The sequence below is a fragment of the Cucurbita moschata genome, unplaced genomic scaffold (genome assembly GCF_002738365.1).
Source record: "Cucurbita moschata cultivar Rifu unplaced genomic scaffold, Cmos_1.0 Cmo_Scf00034, whole genome shotgun sequence".
NCBI classification, from domain to species: Eukaryota; Viridiplantae; Streptophyta; class Magnoliopsida; order Cucurbitales; family Cucurbitaceae; genus Cucurbita; species Cucurbita moschata.
In genome coordinates, this window is record NW_019268550.1 from 1152686 (window position 1) to 1174447 (window position 21762).

A 21762-nucleotide genomic window follows, 5' to 3' on the forward strand; every position below is an offset into this window, starting at 1 on the left:
GAAACATTTCTCGTGAGACTGTAGAAACTTCTTCCTAATAGATACGTTTTAAAATCGTGAAGCTGACGACAATAATGGGTCAAAGCGAACAATAGAATAGGCTTTAGTTCTAGGGATTTGACAATTTACCTATTCAGTGAATTATGGCACTAGACGTTCTAAAAATAGGATACTATCGAATCAGGTGCACTAGTTTGACCAAATTCTTTTGAGGTTACATGTCCCGGATCAAAAAAAATAAAAAATTGGATACTCGATAGAATGAGTGAACTATTCGATCAACTAAAGACGGGATGGATTAAACACTATGTCAACTGATGAGTCATCTACATCTTGAACATTTGTATTAAAATGACAGGCTATTCAATTGGAACCTTGTGTCCAATGGCGCTGCCTAGCGTTAAAGCCATCGCTGAAACCCCCAACTTAGCCTCCATTCCTTCCTCTTACATCTTCACCACCAGCAACGACTCAGACGATGTTGCCACCACCGCCGATGCAGCTCCACACGGTGTCGAAGATTCGATCCCCACCATTGATTTTTCTCTCCTAACCACTGGTATGTTAGGAATCACGACTCTCCACAATGGTATGATATTGTCCACTTTGAGCATAAGCTCTCATGGCTTTGCTTTGGGCTTCCCCAAAAGGCCTCATACCAATGAAGATAGTATTCCTCACTTATAAACCCATGATCTTCCACTAAATTAACCAATGTGGGACACTCCCAATCCCAATAATCCTCAACAATCCTCCCCTCGAACAAAGCACACTATAAGCCTCCCCTGAGGCTTATGGAGCTCTCGAATAGCCTCCCCTTAATTGAGGCTCGACTCCTTCTCTGGAGCCCTCGAACAAAGTACACCATTTGTTCGACACTTTAGTCACTTTTGACTACACCTTCGAGGCTCGCCATTCTTTGTTCGATATTTGAGGATTCTATTGGCATGGTTAGGTTTAGGGCATGGCTCTGATACCATGTTAGGAATCACGACTCTCCACAATGGTATGATATTGTCCACTTTGAGCATAAGCTCTCATGGCTTTGCTTTGGGCTTCCCCAAAAGGCCTCATACCAATGAAGATAGTATTCCTCACTTATAAACCCATGATCTTCCACTAAATTAACCAATGTGGGACACTCCCAATCCCAATAATCCTCAACAATCCTCCCCTCGAACAAAGCACACTATAAGCCTCCCCTGAGGCTTATGGAGCTCTCGAATAGCCTCCCCTTAATTGAGGCTCGACTCCTTCTCTGGAGCCCTCGAACAAAGTACACCATTTGTTCGACACTTTAGTCACTTTTGACTACACCTTCGAGGCTCGCCATTCTTTGTTCGATATTTGAGGATTCTATTGGCATGGTTAGGTTTAGGGCATGGCTCTGATACCATGTTAGGAATCACGACTCTCCACAATGGTATGATATTGTCCACTTTGAGCATAAGCTCTCATGGCTTTGCTTTGGGCTTCCCCAAAAGGCCTCATACCAATGAAGATAGTATTCCTCACTTATAAACCCATGATCTTCCACTAAATTAACCAATGTGGGACACTCCCAATCCCAATAATCCTCAACATGGTACTCCCCATCAACGATCCAAAGTGGTCGATGAGCTTGGCAAGGCCTGCCATGATTGGGGCTTCTTCATGGTACGTCCCTCAAATTACTACTAAACTCAAAAGCTTAGTACTCGCTCGCGATATTAAATTTATAAGCTCGTTGTAGGTGATCAATCATGGAGTGGGGGAGGGGTTGATGAAGGAGATGGTGGAGATTTGTAGAGAATTTTTTGATCTAAAGGAAGAGGAGAAGAGAGAGTATGAAACAAAGCATGTGCTTGACCCCATTAGATATGGCACCAGCTTCAATCCTAAGATGGAGGAGGTGTTCTTTTGGAGAGATTATTTGAAGGTCTTGGTTCATCCCAAGTTTCACTCCCCACCTAAACCGACAAGATTCAGGTTTGTGTGTTTTTTCTTTTTAGTAAGAATTCAAGCTTTCACGTTCAACAAGATTCAGGTCTATTGGTGTGAGATCTCACGTCGGTTGGTGAGGAGAATGAACCATTTTTTATAAGGCTGTGAAAATTTCTCCTTAACAAACGCGTTTTAAAACCATGAGGCTGATGGCAATTGTAACAGGCGGTAGCGGACAATATTTGTTAATGGTGGGCTTGAGTTGTTACAAATGGTATCAGAGCCAGACACCGAGTGGTGTGCCAGTGAGGACGCTGGACCTCAAAGGGATGTGGATTGTGAGATCTCACATTAGTTGGAGAGGAGAACGAAGTATCTCTGGTAAGGGTACGAAAACCTTTACTTAATTTTAAAACTGTGAGACTGACGACGATACGTAATTGGCTGAAATGGACAATATCTGCTCGCGGTGGGCTTGGGCTATTACAAATGGTATCAGAGCCAGACACCAAGTTGTGTGTCAGCCATGGTATCAGAGCCAGACAAGTTGTGGTGTCAGCCATGACGCTAGCCCCCAAGGGAGGTGGATTGTGAGATCCCACATCAATTGGAGAGGAGAACCAAGCATTAGTTGTAAGAGTGTCGAAACCTCTCCCTAACATACGCGTTTTAAAACTGTGAGGCTAGCAGCAATACGTAATGGGTAGAAACGGACAATATCTAGTTACAAATGATATCAGAGTTAGACACCGAGCTGTGCGCCAGTAAGAACCCTGAGTTCTCGAGGAGAGTGGATTGTGAGATCCCACATCAGTTAGAGAGAAAAACGAAGCATTCCTTATAAGGGTGTGGAAACCTCTCCCTAGGCACGTTTTAAAACAGTGAAACTGATGTTACTCATAACGAGACAATATCTGTTAGCAGTGGGTTTGAATTGTTATAGTCGGGCGACATATCAAGCAGCTCGACACACCCTCAACTGAAACATTTGGTTGATTATTGCAGGGAGATCTTGGAAGAGTACAGCAAGAGAATCAAAGAAATGGCAAGAGAATTGATGAGAGGAATATCAGAGAGCTTGGGATTGGAAGCCTGTAACTTAGAGAAAGCAGCAGATCTTGAGTCAAGTTCAACACTGTTTGCAGCAAATTTGTATCCGCCATGTCCACAGCCACAGCTCGCAAGGGGCTAACCACCTCATTCTGATCAGTGCCTTCTCACTGTTCTTCTTCAAAACCATGTTGCTGGCCTTCAAATCCTACATGATCATCAATGGCTCACTGTCAATCCCATTCCCAACGCGTTACTCGTTAACACGGCCGATCAACTCGAGGTACGCACCCACGCAATTCCTATATCTCGAACATTAGGGTAGGTTTCAATTATACTTCTCGATCGATCTTGAAAGTTTCTTTTTTACACTTAAATTTTGAAAGTTATTCGAAAAAATACCCTTATGGTTTTGAAATTTTGCATCGAAAAGTATATTTTTCATTAAAATAAAGGAGAATAATTGACGTGAATATTTAAAAATTAGAAGGCATACGTGATATCATTTACATCTATATTGAAGATTAAATTAGTCGTTACCATTTTGTTATTTCATTTATAGTTACATTAGAAATATTTTGGGTTCGGTTCGGTTCAGTCGATTGGGACATTTTGTTATTTATTTATTTTCCAACATTAATTAAAATTTTCCATTCAAATTCCATATATATTTTAAAAAATTAACTTCCAAATAGTTAAATAAAAATAAAATAAAATAAAATAAGTATATATAATTGTATTTTACTCAAAAATATATTTTTTAAAATTAACAATAAATTTGGTTGAACCAACTAAAATCATAAAATTTTCATTCGTCTCAACTTAAACCTAATCCAAGTAAGTTCATACTCCAATCCAACCCGACCCAAATTGTACGGGTTGGATTGGTTGATCAGTTTTTTAAGTTATCGAGTTTTTTGAACACTCTTATTACGCATCAACTCTCGTATCAATTTACATAATTGATTTGGTAAATAATGTCACGTGTACCTTGTAGATTTACAAGTTGAACTCTTCAAGGGTATATTTGGAATAAATTTCTCGAAACGTTTTAGAATCTTGGAATATAAAAGACCATTTCGACCCTGTAACAAGAATAAAAATGTAGGTTTGAGTTTATTTGTTTTCCTTATTGGGTGTGGTAGATCATGAGCAATGGCAAATACAAGAGCGTTTTGCACAGAGCAATGGTGAATGACAAAGCCACAAGGATTTCCATAGCCATGGCAATTGGGCCATCATCTCAAACACTGGTTGCTCCTCTCCCTGAATTGCTTCATAAACACAACAGTCCTCCTTTGTTCAAGAGCATCATGTACAAAGATTATATGGAAATGCTTCAAAGTAATAAACTTGAAGGAAAATCTTGCTTGGAGCGTGTTCGTTTGCTTTGATATAGGTAAACATCGAGTTTCGTTTCGGTTCTAAATCAATTGATAATAAGAGAAGTAACTTTGTATTGTGTAAAGATTGTGATAGATCTTCGACACTTTCAACTGTTACAGTACTTCAGATTTGGTATCTATCATGTTCTCTCGTGGTTTTTCTAGTGTTATCTAAACATTGAGTAATGGGTTCTGTGCATCGTCCAAAAACTCGGATGATGTGTCCTCCCACCAAAGGTACAATGGGGCCTTTCACAACTTTTATGACCAAGATATGAAGCATCCAACCCCAACCCATGTGCCCATTCAAAACTTTGGGTACCTATTTTATTTTAATTTTGAAAGATTTTAGAGATATTTTTAATAATTAGTCAAAATGTAATTTTAAAAAGTTTCGAATTCACTTCCTTTAATTATTTTGACTACTTTTCTTTCCATATAATCGATTCTTTCAAAGTGATTTAGTTTTAAAGCTCGATTCAAGGAATTGGAGAAATATAAGATAGATTCACGACACCATCATTGGGGAAATGCCTGTTAAATGATGTGATGTCAGCTCTCCATCACCCCTAAGCTCTATAGCCTAAACAAGCTACCATACGACACATACATGTGTAATAGTGAGGACGAACATTGGTGAATTCCTTTGAAGTAAGTTTTTCAATTACATTATTGGACGATACAAGTGTGTCGACATTGCATTCCAGTCCATGTGTCACACCAGCTAGTGTGTATCTTTTGCTAAGCAAACTTCTCATTTTTAAAAAATTAGACTATGCTTAAACATATTTTGTTTTCTAAGCATTGCTTAGTTTAAGGTACTAAAAAAACGTAGCAATGTCATATCAATTTATTAGAGGTGCAACTTCATAAAAATGTGTCAATATTGTAGAATTTTTGAAGAGTAGTTTACTACGTCTTATAAAAGATATTCTGGAAAGACGTGAAATCCTCGTTTCTAATTTAACAAGTAATTAATGAACTGGAAATAAAAAAGGAAAGAAAATGAGAAGGATCTAGAAAAAGTGACTATAAATTAATATATGATGAAGATACAGAAGAGATCCGTTACCAGCAAACACATAATCGCCATAGCTAGAAACAATGAAACAAATTAAATCAGATTAAGAAGAAGAAGAAGAAGAGGAAAGTATAGAATCCATAAGATACTGTGATAAGGAAGAAGAAGAAAAAAGAAAAACAAAATCAAGATAAAATGTACTCAGAAGCTGCTACAAATAAATCACTCAGATAGAGAAACGCAGAGAACTAATCAAATCTGACTGCTCTCAGATCATCAAAACGACGGCGTATAGAACAACGGCCACAGATCCGAACACCGAGAAAGAGATCGAAGCGGCGCCGCTACCTGACGGAGCGGGAGCGTCAGCCGGCGGCGAGGAGATCGAGGAAGGAGAAGCCGCCGGAGACGGAGAAGTAGATGGCGAAGAAGCCGGAGTAGGCGCGGCCGGAGAGGATTTTGGCGACTTCACTGACGGAGACGCCGACGGAGCCTTGGACGGTGATTTCCTCGGAGACAATGACGGAGATGCCGCCGGCGATTGCGCGATTGCAGAGCCGATCAACAATGCCACCAAAATCATCACCACAAAACTCCTAATCGCCATTTGGATAAACGATTAAACTCAGAGAAGAAAAACAAGAATCTAGAGGGAGAAAGAGAGGAAGATGAAGGAATCAAGAGAGAGAGATAGAAAGCGAGTTCTGAGTTTGAGAAGAAGCCACTAGCAGGGAGGAAGTATATATAGGGAAAAAAACAGTGAAACCCTTAGAGTCAAAGGTAAAAGCCACGCCAGCCGTTAGATCGGAGTAAAAATTCTAATCAAAGATCTCAGCGTGATCAACGGCAGATGTAACTCCCAAATTTAAGTTTGCCGTAATGCTGAAAATAGCCGATCATAGCTCAAAAGAGATGGTCTTTTTTTCGTGAAGAATCCAAGCTGGGTTGCCTTAGGCTTACCGCGGTGCGGGTCCACCATAAAAGCAGAGCTGTCAACTGATCTCAAACGTACACGTGGACGATTTCGATTATTGGAATTTCGAACAGTTTCATTTTTAATAATAAATCATTTAATTAAATACTGAGATACGAGAAATTTTAAACGGTCAGAAAAAAGCTTTGGACAGAAACATGACCGTTAAAGGGTGGCACAGCCTGGAGGTGGACTGGCCAGTAGATTGTAGGGTAGGTCCCACTAAGTATAAATAGATAAATAAAGTATATTTATTATAATCTGGAAAAAAGTTATTTATTAGTTTCTATATTTTTATTTGGCATTTAATAATTATAATTTTGAAATTTTTTGGCATCTTTCCATTGGTTGGTTTGAAATTTTCTTTATTAGTCCCAAATTTCGAGACACTCAAATAGAGTTCACTACCCACTACTCTAACCGAATATAAAACATTTACAAGTCATAATGCATCACAATATTAGTTACAAACGTTAAATATTAAAAAAAAATGTAAACCCATAAATGGAACGGAATTTAACCAAACCTAACCTTTATAATTTAGTTTGGGTAGTTCGAATTGGTTAAATTATCGGAAAATAATTATTTTATTTTTAAATGCCTTTATAAGCATTAATATTTGATTAAACTACTCTCAATAAATATTTTACTAAAGTTAAAAAAAGTATGATAAGGCATTATTTTGTCAGAACTTTCCCTTTTTCTTTGTAACTTAAATTCTCTCTTTTGTCCAAACCCACATGATTGGTACCAAGTTCAACAAAGCATGCATTCCAAAACCCTTTCAATTTTTTCTTTATGTTTATGTATGGACCATTTTAAATTCCACAACTTTGTTCCTTAAAATCTAAGAATTTGTGATGCGGGTTGTCCCACTTTTCCCATTTGGAGTAAGATTTCGAACTTTATACTTTTTTTATTTACGATATATGTCTCGCGCTACTTGTCTGTGTAATTAAAGTAAATAAATAAATGTTATTATTCAAGCAAATATCTTCGTGACAAGAAGTTATTCGATGAGATCACTATAATACACATAGTTTCATCTAATAATAGATACTCATCCCTAATTTACAAATTTAAGAGTTGACTTTTTTTTACCAGCTATCATGTTTTCAAGTGTCATTTTTCATGAATTACATTTGATGATAATGATGATGAGTCTCTTTTAATGATACATAATTATTAAATATATGTATATTAAAGAGTTGACATTTCTCGTTTAAAAGTAAAGTCAACTTAATCATAATTTTTAACTGGTTAATATATATATATTTTCGAAGAGATTTGATATTCTAATTTTTAAAAATTTAAATCCTAAAAGTTTAAAAATAACTGCCAGAGTTACCCTTCAAAAATTGAAGTCGCTCAAATCATAGATTAATAGATTAAAGGTTGAAATGTCTCCCAATTTTAAACCTCAGCGTTTGAAGTCTGAATTTGGGCCAGAAGCCTTTTATTGGGCTCAAATTTGAACCAGTGCCGTACAATAATGGCTTTTTATTGGGCTCAAATTTGGGCCAAATTTTGGGCCAGTACCGTATAATAATGCCTTTTATTGGGTTCAAATTTGGGCTCTTTTTATTGGGCTCAAATTTAGGCCAATACCGTACAATCATGGCTTTTTCTTAGGCTCACTTGCTCAAATTTGGGCCAGTGCCGTACACTAATGGCTTTTATGTCGACTCTTTTTTATTGGGCTCAAATTTGGGCCAGTGCCAGACAAGAATGGCTTCTTATTGGACAACTTTTTATTGGGCTCAAGTTTGGGCCAGTGCCGTACAATAATCGCTTTTATTGGGCTAAAATTTAGGCCAGTGCCAACAATAATGGCTTTTTATAGGGCTCAAATTTGGGCTTGTGCCGTACAATAATGCTTCTTATTGGGCTCAAATTTGGGCAGTGCCGTACAATAATGGCTTTTATAGGGCTCAAATGTGCACTCTTTTTTATTGGGCTAGTACCGTACAAAAATGGCTTTTTATTGGGCTCAAATTTGGGCCAGTGCCGTACAATAATGCTTCTTATTGGGCTCACTTTTTTATTGGGCTCAAATTTGGGCCAGTGCCGTACAATAATGGCTTTTTTATTGTGCTCAACTTTGGGCCAGTGTCGTACAATAATTCTTCTTATTGGGCTCACTTTTTTATTGGGCTCAAATTTGGGCCAATGCCGTACAATAATGGCTTTTTTATTGGGCTTTTTCTTCCCTCATCCAAACTTTTTAATGTTTAATTTTCTCTAATTCATATATACAGTTTTGGTCTGCTACTGACTGCTATGTATGATCGCAAATTTCATTGTTTTTAAATTTTTATTTTTACCTCCACAAATTTTTTAAATATTTTTTAAATTTGTATTATAGGGTTAAAACGGGTTGATATTTTAAAATTTTCTTTTATCCATTTGTGTTTTCATGAAACGAAACAATAAATTTCCACAATATTTAATAACGAAAAAAATTAACAAATTAAATCTCAAATGACAATGAACACAATTATAATCAGTAATAAAGTATTTAAAAATCCGCTTCAAATACATTAAAATTATCAAATTCAGAATCTGCAACCAATTCATTTAAGCGATTAAAGCCGCCGCCATTAATCCAAATGCAACTGTCCCACCAATGGCGAATCTGTTTGCAGCGCCGCCGTTTTCCGCCTTCGGCGCTGTCGGAGCTACGGATGGCGTCGGTGGTTCCATCTCCCCATTTGGCGCCGGAGGACTACTCACTGGAGCAGCAGATGATTTCGGCGCCCTGGCCGGCGTCGAACTCATTTTGGACGGAGCAGGAGCTGGTGCTTTCGTTTTCGACGGCGACGGCGCGTGAACGGGACTCTTCACCGCCGGCGGTAGAGCGGCCGGCGACAATGTTGGTGGGTTAGCATCTGGCGGCGAAGTCGGGGTGTCGGATGACGGAACGGGGCTGAGCTCCGGTGGAGATACTGACGGCGAAGGCGGCTCCATCTCTGGTGGAGATGACGGCGAATCTGTATCGGGAGTCCATTTCCACGGCGGTGATTCTGGGCTTGGCGCTGGAGATGGTAGGGGAGAGTTGGCCGAGGCGGAGATTAGAAGCAGCGCCGCCGTGATAACATTCAGAACGGCGAAGGAAGCCATTGTTGAGAGATGAAGGAGCTCGGTGAAGAAGTTGAAGAAAATAAGAGTATATATAGAACAGATTAAACTTAATCAAGATGAAGATCCAACGGCTGATAAAAATATATAATTATTTGATTTCTTAATTTTTTAAATTATATTATGAAATTTAAAAAAAAAAAAGTTTATGGAGTTCTACTACTAGTTTGTGCCATTCCACTAAGTACATAAAAGCTGTCTTTTATAATTAAAAATAACAAAATAAATAAATACAAAATCTTCTTTTTATTTATTTTTTTTTAATGAATGACCATTTTTTTCTTATTTTCAAAATATAATTTATAAAAATGTTAAATTTTGTTTTTAAATTAGATATAAATTCACAATATTAGCGTCAGAAAATTCTCACTTCGAGATTATTTCTAATCATTTTGTTATTTAAATAAATATTAAATATGTGACAGGTCTATCTAGACAAAAATTTAAAAATATATAAATTTATTATTCCGACTCCAACCAACCCAAATTTATTAATTAAAAAAATATAAACATATATTTAATTTAATTTCATAGTCTTTTTTTAATTATTTATCCTCAACTCACACAATTTATCAAGAAATTGAGTTGCTAATAAAATAAAAATTCCAGTTGTATTTATTAACAAAAATGGACTTGCTAATTTCTTGGTCCAATCATTTATTATTATTATGGTATTTATTAGCGAGTGGATTTTGCGGAACCATAGATATCACTCATTTTTTTATTTTTTAATTCAACCTAGTCGAAAAAAATTTGAATATTCAACTTTTAGTCGAGATTATAGTTTATCCTTCGGTAAAAGTAATATTTATAAACTTTGATTTTTGTAGTAAATTTCCAAATATTTACTATGGATAAGTATACATAACAAATATTTCGAAATTTAGTATAAAAAAAAAAACACGACATAATTATTATTTAAATTGACAACATCGTATTACTCGAAGAACAAAATCAAACGCCATCATCCAAGGAAATACAATGGGAAAATACATAAATAAATTAAACAGAATTTTGGATATGAACTTCACAAAGGAATTGAAGTTCCCTGAAAATTAGAACAGCATCCAAGAAGAAGCCACCATGGCTATAGCCATAGACCAAAAGTACGAAAGGCTGTTCACGGCGGTGGCGGCGTTGTGTTCAGGCGGAGGAGCGACATGGGGGTCGGAGGACGGAGGATGCACGTGCCCCTCGTGTGCATAAGCGACACTAACGAGCAGCAGCGCCACCAGCACGACGGTCAGAACAGCCGAGGGACGAGCTGCCATTGTTGAGAGGAAGAGAAGACTTTGAGAGACGACTAATAATGTGCAAAATTCTATTGTATTTATAAGCCCTAAGGCTATTTTTTTTTTAATTATCCCACCAACCAATTATTTTATTTTATTTTTTATTTAAAAAAAACAAGCTGTACTTTTACGAGAGATACATGAGTTATAAGTTGTACTTCTTATAATTTAGTTGTACTTTTTAATTAATTTATTTTTGGTTTTTTTAATACTTTTTTATTCATAATTTAAAATATTTTATTTTCATATAAGAATTCAAAATTTTAATTTTATTTAAATTTTATTACGCATAAATTACTCTCTTTAAAAAAATTTAATGACGAAAAAACCCGATTAACTTAAACAATTTGGTTTAAGTTCGGTTTAAGTTCAAATAAATAAAAAATTTAGTACTCACTTTTAAATATTTATTTCATTTAATATTTTTTATTATCTATTTTTCAACCCCTCTTAAAAATAATTTATTTAATTATTTAGACGTTAATAGCTTCAAATTATATATTAAAGTTAAAGTTGATTTTAATTAAATATTTAAATATAAGTAAATTGATATTTTACAAACTAATCTTTTACTTTTATTAAAAATAAAATTTACATAAATGATTTCAACACTCGAATCAATTTATAATTTAATAATATTCTTTTCCTAAAAAATATTTATAAATATAATGATGAATAAATAGGTAACTTGATAAATAGAAATATAATATATGCTACTTATGTCATATAACTTAATATGAAATTTAAAATTTTAATTAAAAACAAAGTTGACTGATTATTATATAAAGTTTTGTTTAGAAAAGTCAAATTTGGGGTTTAACATAAAATTTAAACCACTTATATTTAAATAATTGATAAATACGTGTCATTATATACGAAATTAGAAGCCATTGATAAAAAAATTTAATCATTATAAAACCTTTAACGTAATTAATTAACAAATAAAAAATATATTTTTTGAGTGTATAAAATATATATTAATTAGAAAAGTCAGAATTAGGGTTGGGGATTGAGTAGTTCATGCTCCGCCAGTTAGGCAGAACAGTTGTCATAATTCTCATAATTTTTTATTTTAATATTCATATAAAATTAACTTTTTTATAGTTTAATACACGTAAATTTTAATATTAAATCTTCATTTTTTTAAAAAAATTTAATTAAAATTTTAAAATTAAACTATTATTTTATTTATATAAAAAAAAATACAACAAAATTAAAAACATTAAAAAAAGGTATAACTTTTCCATACAAATAAAAGGTAAAGCGAAGATGGAGAAGAATCAATCCATTAGGAGATAAAGCCAAGGGAGTGAGGTAAAGGTCTCTTTCGTCAATTTTCCAAACTAAACCCTAAATAAAAAGGTTTGTTCTTTGCTTAATTGAAGCGGGCATGAATGCAACCAAATTTTTTAATATTCCGAGAGTAGGTATTCTTGTGTTCATATTATAATTTTTTTATCGTTAGGATTGTTCATATAATATAATAATTTGAAAAACTCAGACTACTTAACCCAAATCATAAAAGATCGAGTTAGATTTTTTTTCCTGTGATTTTATTTGTGGGTTGACTTTTTTTTTGTTCGGTTATGAACCAAAAAATAAAGTTACAATCCAACCATACCCTACACTTAAAAAGTTTAAGAATATTTAACTAGGTCAGCTATGAGTCTGACTTGTAAATATTCGATAAATTATTGATAATAATAGAAGTAGGTTGAATACAAATCAAATTGACATGTGCACCGTTATTTTTAAATTTGATTTATGATATCTTTAAAATGTCACATTATTTTATTTTCTATTTACGTTTATAATAATATTAATAATTATAATAATAGTCGATTCGGACATAATTTTGTAGATAATTTATTCTGTAATATTCAAGTAAATAAAATAGTACCGAAATTAATATATACCAAATGAAAAGGATCCTATTAATATAGTAGGTAGATAATATTTAAAATAATTAAGAGTTACTATATATATATAACCATATGTTTTGGGCTCCAGCATCATTGCTGGCACATTGTTCATGTCTACCACTTACTCGCTAGCACATCGTTGTCTGGCTCTGATATCACTGTAACAACCAAACTTCTCGATTCTCTTTTAACTTTTTCAAAACCAACTCAGGTAAGTTCATAACTAATGGATTGAACATTTTTTTTTTTGACAGGAAGAAAAAAATATATAAAACTCTAAAATTTGTGTAATATATTACAAATACACAATTAAAAGAAAAATAGGTGGTGCAATAAAAAAAGTGACACGTAAGAGCGGCGCATAATAGTGTATGTGGTTCACTACATCCGGAAAGAAAGAGCGGCATCCAAATTCACTCTCCGCCATAGGCATTAGCAGCCAGCAATCACCACCAAGCCCCACTCACTCACTTCGTTCAATCCGCTCTGCTTCTGCGTCGGCTTCAAAACGCCATAAACTTCGTCGTTCTCTCTGATCTCTCGATTCTCCTGGTCCTCCGCCGTCGTTCGTAGTCTCTTACCGATCTTCATCACAATGGAGAGTTTTGCCCTCCAATCTGTCTCCACCACCGCTTCCTTGCCCCGCCATTCTCCCATTGCTCGAATTTCTCTCTTCCACCGCCGGAAACCCATTCCCCATTCCCAGTCCTTTCCCACTTCCCCTTGTTTATATCGCTCGGTTTCGCTATTTCAATCAGCCCCACCGATCCCCCAATCCCCCCTTTTCATTTCCCGATCTTCTTCCCTTTTCAATCCGCTTTTCAATCCCAAATTGCGGCGAACCCATCAATTACGAACCAGTGCCTCTCAATCACCGGAGAAGCAGCCACTGCCGCCGACCCCACTTCCCCAACAAGGTGCTAAACCAATCCCTTTTCTGATTTCCATCGCAATTGGTTTAATTGTTCGCTTTGCCATCCCGAAACCGGTGGAGGTTTCTGCCCAAGCGTGGCAGTTGCTCTCGATTTTCTTGTCCACGATTGCTGGACTCGTTTTGAGTCCCTTGCCGGTGGGTGCTTGGGCGTTTCTTGGCCTCACTATGACTGTTGTTACTAAGACTTTGACGTTTGCTTCTGCTTTTAATGCTTTCACTAGTGAGGTGATTTGGTTGATTGTTATTTCATTCTTTTTTGCTCGTGGGTTTGTCAAAACTGGGTTGGGGGATCGAATTGCGACGTATTTTGTTAAATGGATGGGGAAGAGTACGCTTGGTTTATCTTACGGTTTGACGTTCAGTGAGGCATTGATTGCCCCTGCCATGCCCAGCACTACGGCCAGGGCTGGCGGTGTGTTCTTGCCCATTATCAAGTCCTTGTCGCTTGCTGCTGATAGTAAACCCAACGACCCATCGTCTAAAAAGATCGGTGCTTATCTAATTCAGTCTCAGTTTCAGGTATGTTGCTATATTTTTCCATTATCTTTCTTGCTCTGTTGTTTTGTTCTCCTGCCATTAACCTTACCATGGGAAATCTTTGCCTGCTGACTGACTGTTTGTTCTATGGCTTCAATTTATCCAATCATTCTTTGGCTTGTGTGGTTTGAAAGGAATTGGAGACTTCTCAACAACAAAAACAATATCTTCATTAAAGATACTTTCCCTTTTATTGCCCCCTCACATGGTGTAAATGTTACTATGCTCCTTACAAAAGCTATAATTTAAACACCCTTTTCTCCAATTAGATGAACTTTTTGTGATCTCCATTGTTTTGGGGCTTGGTGTCATAATCGCACTCTCGGGAGAACAATTGTGCGTCACTTGTTTTAACCCAACGAACAAGTTAGCTGTGAGAAATTCGGACTGGATAACGTCAGCGTATGCTTGAGCCTCAAGTCACGTTTGAGTGAAATGTTATGGAAAACGTGAACTAGGAAAGACGTTGAAAACAATTTGTAAGTAAACAATGTTGGAAGCTAAAAGCGATTAGGCAAGAACAACGGTTTTGATAGCATATAGTCTGGGTAGGAAGAAGTGACGACTAATCATTCCACTATAGTACATTTTGGGGCATATTAGCTGCTATTATGGAGTTATATCTATGACGATCTTCTTCTTGAACATTTGCTACTGTTATCAGTTTGCATAACTTGAATTCTGTCTATAAATATTTGTTGATATGTCAAACAAGGAAAACATTTTGATCTCGAGCATTTTTGGAGCCCATGTGCTGATAAGTAATACGTTCTGTAACTCGTTATTGCCTGCTTATTTGGTGACAGAGTGCTGGTAACTCTAGTGCCCTTTTCCTAACTGCTGCTGCTCAAAACTTATTGTGCCTTAAACTGGCTGAAGAACTTGGTGTCCAAATATCTAGCCCCTGGCTTACTTGGGCCAAAATTGCTAGTGTGCCAGCCATCATTTGTCTCTTAACAACTCCAGCAATCTTATACAAGCTGTTTCCTCCCGAAACCAAGAACACACCCGACGCCCCAGCCATGGCGACGAAAAAGTTGGAGGCTATGGGTCCTGTCACCAAAAATGAATGGGTCATGGTCGGTACCATGCTTATTGCAGTCTCGTTATGGATAGCTGGGTATGTAGTATTACTTGTGCATTATCATATAAATCTTTTGCTTAAGTGATGTGATCGTGTTTAGAGAAGAATGTGTAACTTTCTCGGCTGGCGTTTTCGTTACTTCATCATGCCCGTCTTCTACTGGTTAAAGCATTAGCATAATCTTAGGACCTGAAAGTTGCTGCTACTTCTTATGGATGTTAATAATGGTCTCTTAGTTGTTAATTGCTCCCTCTGGGTTTGGAACTAAGCTTTTTTCGTTTACTTTCAGAGAGGCCCTTCAAATTCCTAGTGTTGTAGCTGCAATGATTGGTTTATCAACACTCCTTACACTCGGAGTCCTAAACTGGGAAGACTGCTTAGCCGAAAAGTCGGCCTGGGACACGTTGGCTTGGTTTGCTGTCCTCGTGGGCATGGCGGGCCAATTGACGAGTCTCGGTCTGGTTGGCTGGATGTCCAATTGTGTGGCCACGTTGCTGAAGTCTCTTTCTCTCAGCTGGCCTGCAGCTTTTGCTATTCTTCAGCTATCTTACTTCTTTGTTCACTACCTCTTCGCAAGCCAGACCGGTCACGTCGGAGCTTTATACTCGGCATTCCTTGCGATGCACTTGGCTGCCAAGGTGCCTGGGGTATTGGCAGCTCTCGCCTTAGCTTACAACACGAATCTCTTCGGCGCTCTGACTCATTACAGCAGTGGTCAAGCTGCTGTATACTATGGAGGTATGTATGCCCATCCAACATCTTCTTTGAATTCAGACAATGGATATCAACTGACTTATTTGTTTGTTCATTGCAACAGCGGGTTATGTCGACCTACCAGATGTATTCAAAATCGGGTTCGTGATGGCACTCGTAAACGGTATTATCTGGATTGTGGCTGGAGGTATTTGGTGGAAGGTTCTTGGTTTATACTGAACATGAAATCTTGAATCCAAAGAGTCTTTTGTTTTGTACATGCTCTGCTCAGTCTTTGGGTACCCACCGGAAGTCCTGACCCAATTGTTTCTCCTTCCTCTCTCTGGCTCTACTGATGGTGGCATTGATAAAGATTTAGATTAAATTTTGCCTTGTCTTATCTCCTTTTCAAACAGTGAAAAGGGAAATTGATGATGAATTAAATCCATAATTTGGTGGAAAACAATCTGAAAAGCTGAGTTTCTGAATCTTCTCTGTGTTGTGTTCTTGATTTCTATGTTTCGATTCACTCGGATTTGGTTTCCAGAAATTAATTTGTTTCTTCTTTATAAACGATCGGTCAGTTGGTTGGATGTAAACGATCTTAACTCAAACTTGTTGATCTTCATATAACTCTGCTTTAAGACAACGTTATTGGTGTGAGATCTTACGTCAAAACATTCTTTACAAAGGCGTAGAAATCTTTCTAGCAAGACACCTTTTAATAACTTTAAAGGGAAGCTTGAAAGGGAAATCCCAAGGAGGACAATAGGTGGACCCATGACCCAAAAAGAATGATATTCGCTAGTGGTGGACGAACTTGACTTGATCTGTTACAATTGGTAAATGCCGGTTTAAAAATTGAAGAAATTCTTACTTTTTAAGTCAAAATTTTAATTTAAAGAATGATGGTTGAATGTATTTAGTTTTAAATATTTGGAAGATTTAAATATAACCAAAATGTAATTATAAAATTATAGAGATCAAATTAGCGATTATTTTTAAATTATATATATATATATATATATATTTTTTTTTAATTTAACAAAAAAAATAATGAAAAATTATAATATTTTTTTCCCGGGCAATTGGGCCGGGAAAAGTTCGACCCGCCCATTGGAGCGATCAGTTGGAGTCGGTTACCACATCTATAAAAGCTGAAGAGAATTCGTAAGAGAGATTTCGGAGTGCATCTCTCCTCATCTCAAAGCCCTAGAAAGTTAATTATCTGATTCTCTGATTTCACTGTAGCGAGGAAGAAGAAAGATTTCGCCATTCGAAATCGGTACTTGATTCAGGTCAGTTCATTTCTCTACCTTAGCGTTCTATCTTTTTCAATTTCTCCATTTTTGCGTTTATTTAATTTTTCTTACTGAAATCCATATAGTATAATCCACGGAACCATTTGCCGAATTTCAGTTTCTGGGGCTTCGATTTCTGTTCTGGGCAAGAGGCGTAAGTTATGGATTTAGAGATTGCCAAAACCCAGGAGGAGAGGAGGAAGTTGGAGCAGCAGTTGGCTTCTCTTAGTTCAGTGACTTTCGATACTGATCTTTATGGTAGTAATGATAAAGCGGGTTATGTGACTTCCATCCCGGTTAATGAGGACGATGAGAACCTTGAAGCCTTGGACAACGAGGTTGCTCGTAAGTTAGCTTCTTATACGGCCCCGAAGTCTCTGTTAAAGGAGATGCCAAGAGGTGGCGAAGAAGATGATGATATAGGGTTTAAGAAACCGCAGAGGATTATCGATAGAGAGGATGATTATAGGAAACGTAGGTTGAATAGGGTGATATCGCCTGAGCGGCATGATGCGTTCGCTGCGGGTGAGAAGACGCCGGATCCCTCTGTGAGGACTTATGCGGAGGTGATGAGAGAGGAGGCGTTGAAGAGGGAGAGGGAGGAGACTTTAAGGGCTATAGCTAAGAAGAAGGAAGAAGAGGAGGCCGCTAAGGCATCAGGAGAAAAGCCAAAGGAATCAGCTGCAGCACCTCAGAAGAGGAGGAATAGGTGGGATCAATCGCAGGATGACGGTGGAGAAAAAAAAGCGAAGACCTCGGATTGGGATTTGCCTGATACAACGCCTGGAAGGTGGGATGCGACACCAGGCCGGGTGGGGGATGCCACTCCTGGTGTGGGGAGAAGGAATAGGTGGGATGAGACTCCAACTCCTGGGAGGTTGGCTGATTTGGATGCAACTCCAGCAGGTGGTGTTACGCCTGGTGCAACCCCTGCTGGAATGACTTGGGATGCAACTCCTAAACTTGCTGGAATGGCTACACCAACTCCAAAAAGGCAGCGATCGCGATGGGATGAGACCCCGGCAACAATGGGAAGTGCCACTCCTATGCCCGGAGCAACCCCTGCTGCTGCATTTACTCCTGGTGTGACTCCTGTTGGAGGGGTTGAGCTGGCTACCCCAACACCTGGGGCTATCAATTTGCGTGGCCCAATGACGCCTGAGCAGTATAATTTGATGAGGTGGGAGAGAGATATTGAGGAGAGGAATCGCCCGTTGACTGATGAAGAACTTGATGCCATGTTTCCACAAGAGGGATATAAGATTCTGGACCCTCCTGCTTCCTATGTGCCAATTCGAACACCTGCAAGGAAGTTACTCGCCACGCCAACTCCGATGGGAACTCCTCTTTATGCCATTCCAGAGGAGAATCGTGGTCAGCAGTTTGATGTTCCAAAGGAAGCACCTGGTGGCTTGCCATTCATGAAGCCCGAGGATTACCAATACTTTGGGGCATTGTTGAATGAGGAAGATGAGGAGGAGTTGTCTCCAGAAGAGCAGAAAGAGCGGAAGATTATGAAGCTCTTACTCAAGGTTAAGAATGGAACACCTCCTCAAAGGAAAACAGCTTTAAGGCAGCTTACTGATAAGGCTCGTGAGTTCGGTGCAGGCCCCTTGTTCAACCGCATTCTGCCACTCCTTATGCAGCCTACTCTGGAGGACCAGGAGAGGCATCTTCTGGTTAAGGTTATTGACAGAGTGCTTTATAAGTTGGATGAATTGGTTCGTCCCTATGTGCACAAAATTCTTGTTGTGATTGAGCCATTGTTGATCGATGAAGATTACTATGCACGTGTAGAAGGTAGAGAAATTATATCCAATCTTAGTAAAGCAGCTGGTTTGGCTACTATGATTGCTGCAATGCGTCCAGATATCGACAACATCGATGAATATGTTAGGAATACCACTGCGAGGGCTTTTAGTGTTGTTGCTTCTGCCCTTGGAATTCCTGCCCTTCTTCCATTTTTGAAAGCTGTTTGTCAGAGTAAAAAATCATGGCAAGCACGGCATACTGGAATTAAGATTGTTCAGCAGATTGCTATTCTCATTGGATGTGCTGTTCTACCACATCTTAGGTCTCTTGTAGAAATTATAGAACATGGTCTTAATGATGAGAATCAGAAGGTGAGGACAATTACCGCTTTGTCTCTAGCTGCACTTGCTGAGGCTGCAGCCCCGTATGGTATTGAAAGCTTCGACTCAGTCTTGAAGCCACTGTGGAAGGGTATTAGGTCGCACCGTGGTAAGGTGTTGGCTGCTTTCCTGAAGGCAATTGGTTTTATTATTCCTTTGATGGATGCATTATACGCCTGCTACTATACAAAGGAAGTGATGTACATTCTAATTCGAGAGTTCCAATCGCCCGATGAAGAGATGAAGAAAATTGTTCTCAAAGTGGTCAAGCAGTGTGTGAGCACTGAGGGAGTAGAGGCTGATTATATCCGCAACGATATTCTCCCAGAATTCTTTAGGAACTTTTGGGTTCGTAGAATGGCTTTAGATCGTAGAAATTACAAGCAACTCGTGGACACAACTGTTGAGATAGCAAATAAAGTAGGTGTCGCCGATATCGTTGGTAGAGTTGTTGAAGATCTCAAGGATGAAAGTGAACCTTATAGAAGAATGGTTATGGAAACAATAGAGAAAGTTGTTGCGAACTTGGGTGCATCCGATATCGATGCTCGATTAGAAGAGCTATTGATCGATGGGATTCTTTATGCCTTCCAAGAGCAGACCAGTGATGATGCTAATGTGATGCTTAATGGGTTTGGCGCCGTTGTCAATTCTCTTGGACAGAGAGTAAAGCCGTATCTTCCCCAGATTTGTGGTACCATAAAGTGGCGATTGAATAACAAGAGCGCGAAAGTGAGGCAGCAAGCCGCAGATCTTATTTCAAGGATCGCAGTCGTCATGAAGCAGTGCCAAGAGGAACAGCTCATGGGCCATCTTGGTGTTGTCTTGTATGAATATTTGGGAGAGGAATACCCTGAAGTTCTGGGTTCAATTTTAGGAGCCCTAAAGGCTATTGTGAATGTTATTGGTATGACAAAGATGACGCCTCCCATCAAGGATTTGCTTCCCAGATTGACACCAATTTTGAAGAACAGGCATGAGAAAGTGCAAGAGAACTGCATTGACCTTGTCGGTCGTATTGCTGATCGTGGTGCTGAATTTGTTCCAGCAAGAGAATGGATGAGGATCTGCTTTGAGTTGCTTGAGATGCTCAAAGCCCACAAGAAGGGAATCCGTCGTGCTACGGTTAACACATTTGGGTACATTGCTAAAGCCATTGGGCCACAGGATGTTTTAGCGACTTTATTGAACAATCTAAAAGTGCAGGAGAGGCAGAATCGTGTTTGCACTACTGTCGCCATTGCTATAGTTGCAGAAACCTGTTCGCCATTTACCGTTCTGCCTGCCCTAATGAATGAGTATCGTGTGCCAGAGCTTAACGTGCAAAACGGTGTGTTGAAGTCTCTCTCTTTCCTTTTCGAGTATATCGGCGAAATGGGAAAGGATTACATATATGCTGTGACGCCATTGCTCGAGGATGCTCTAATGGACCGAGACCTGGTCCACAGACAAACTGCAGCCTCTGCTGTGAAACATATGGCTCTAGGGGTAGCCGGTTTAGGGTGTGAGGATGCCTTAGTTCACTTGCTAAACTACGTATGGCCGAACATATTCGAAACATCGCCACACGTCATAAACGCCGTGATGGAGGCCGTGGAAGGAATGAGGGTGGCATTGGGTGCAGCGGTTGTGCTCAACTACTGCCTGCAGGGGCTTTTCCACCCTGCTCGGAAAGTTCGAGAAGTATACTGGAAAATCTACAACTCATTGTACATTGGTTCTCAGGATGCTCTTGTTGCAGCTTATCCAGGACTAGAGGATGGAGAAAACAATGTGTATTGCCGGCCGGAACTGGTGATGTTCATCTGAAACTCCTCCATTTGTTTCCAATAGTAAGTGTTGCCATTGCCAATGTGATGATATTATATTAAATACAGTTATGAACTGATCCTTCGCTTATTCCAACTGCTTAACAAGAAATGGGCCGTGTTTTTGCTCTCTTGTATTGTATTTAGATGGATGATGTCCTTGATTGGCAGGATTAGCATTATAATCTGCTTCTTATCTGTAATACTTTTGAGTTTTATAACAGTTTAGTAGGGAGAGTTTTTTTCCCGGGGAACAAAGGAAGAAGTAGGGAGAGATTTTCCCGTTAGCTAAATGGGGATAAGGACGGGAATTGCTTTTAATTCCGCCAAATCCCTATCCCGCTTTTTATGTGTGTGTTGGATACTATGTTATAAATCTCAACTTCTATTTTCGCAAAAATAAATGAGAAATTTCGCTGAGATGATTAAGGTACGAGAGAGAATGAATTTAACATTTTTATGATCAAATATAAATTAAAAATTAAAAAATAAGTAAATTATTAGAATTTAAATTATAAATTTAGTTTTTACGAATTTGAATTTATTTAATTCATAAACTCTCAAAACTA

The 21762-nt window shown here is 38.2% G+C and overlaps 4 protein-coding genes and 1 pseudogene across 5 annotated transcripts; 3 read left to right on the forward strand and 2 right to left on the reverse strand.

Moving 5' to 3' along the window:
* Window positions 1-331: 331 nt before the first annotated feature.
* LOC111430662 lies at window positions 332-4551 on the forward strand (annotated as a pseudogene).
* Window positions 4552-5375: 824 nt separating this feature from the next.
* On the reverse strand, window positions 5376-6096 carry LOC111430664 (classical arabinogalactan protein 1-like). Its single transcript, XM_023066997.1, has one exon. The coding sequence runs from the start codon at window positions 5984-5986 to the stop codon at window positions 5648-5650; it is 339 nt and encodes a 112-aa protein (XP_022922765.1). The 5' UTR covers window positions 5987-6096; the 3' UTR covers window positions 5376-5647.
* Window positions 6097-8929: 2833 nt separating this feature from the next.
* Window positions 8930-9472, reverse strand: LOC111430527 (extensin-like). The gene has a single exon (XM_023066791.1). The coding sequence runs from the start codon at window positions 9470-9472 to the stop codon at window positions 8930-8932; it is 543 nt and encodes a 180-aa protein (XP_022922559.1).
* A 3643-nt stretch (window positions 9473-13115) lies between these two features.
* On the forward strand, window positions 13116-16442 carry LOC111430773 (dicarboxylate transporter 2.1, chloroplastic-like). Its single transcript, XM_023067178.1, has 4 exons — window positions 13116-14157; window positions 14982-15295; window positions 15549-15997; window positions 16077-16442. The coding sequence occupies exons 1-4, from the start codon at window positions 13300-13302 to the stop codon at window positions 16190-16192; spliced, it is 1737 nt and encodes a 578-aa protein (XP_022922946.1). The 5' UTR covers window positions 13116-13299; the 3' UTR covers window positions 16193-16442.
* Window positions 16443-17138: 696 nt separating this feature from the next.
* On the forward strand, window positions 17139-21481 carry LOC111430650 (splicing factor 3B subunit 1-like). 2 transcript variants are annotated; one of them, XM_023066983.1, is made up of 2 exons: window positions 17139-17250; window positions 17342-21481. In XM_023066983.1, the coding sequence occupies exon 2, from the start codon at window positions 17415-17417 to the stop codon at window positions 21192-21194; it is 3780 nt and encodes a 1259-aa protein (XP_022922751.1). In that variant the 5' UTR covers window positions 17139-17250; window positions 17342-17414; the 3' UTR covers window positions 21195-21481. The 2 variants fall into 2 exon arrangements, with proteins under 2 accessions (XP_022922751.1, XP_022922752.1); XM_023066984.1 differs by having other exon boundaries at window positions 17372-21481.
* Window positions 21482-21762: the final 281 nt, after the last annotated feature.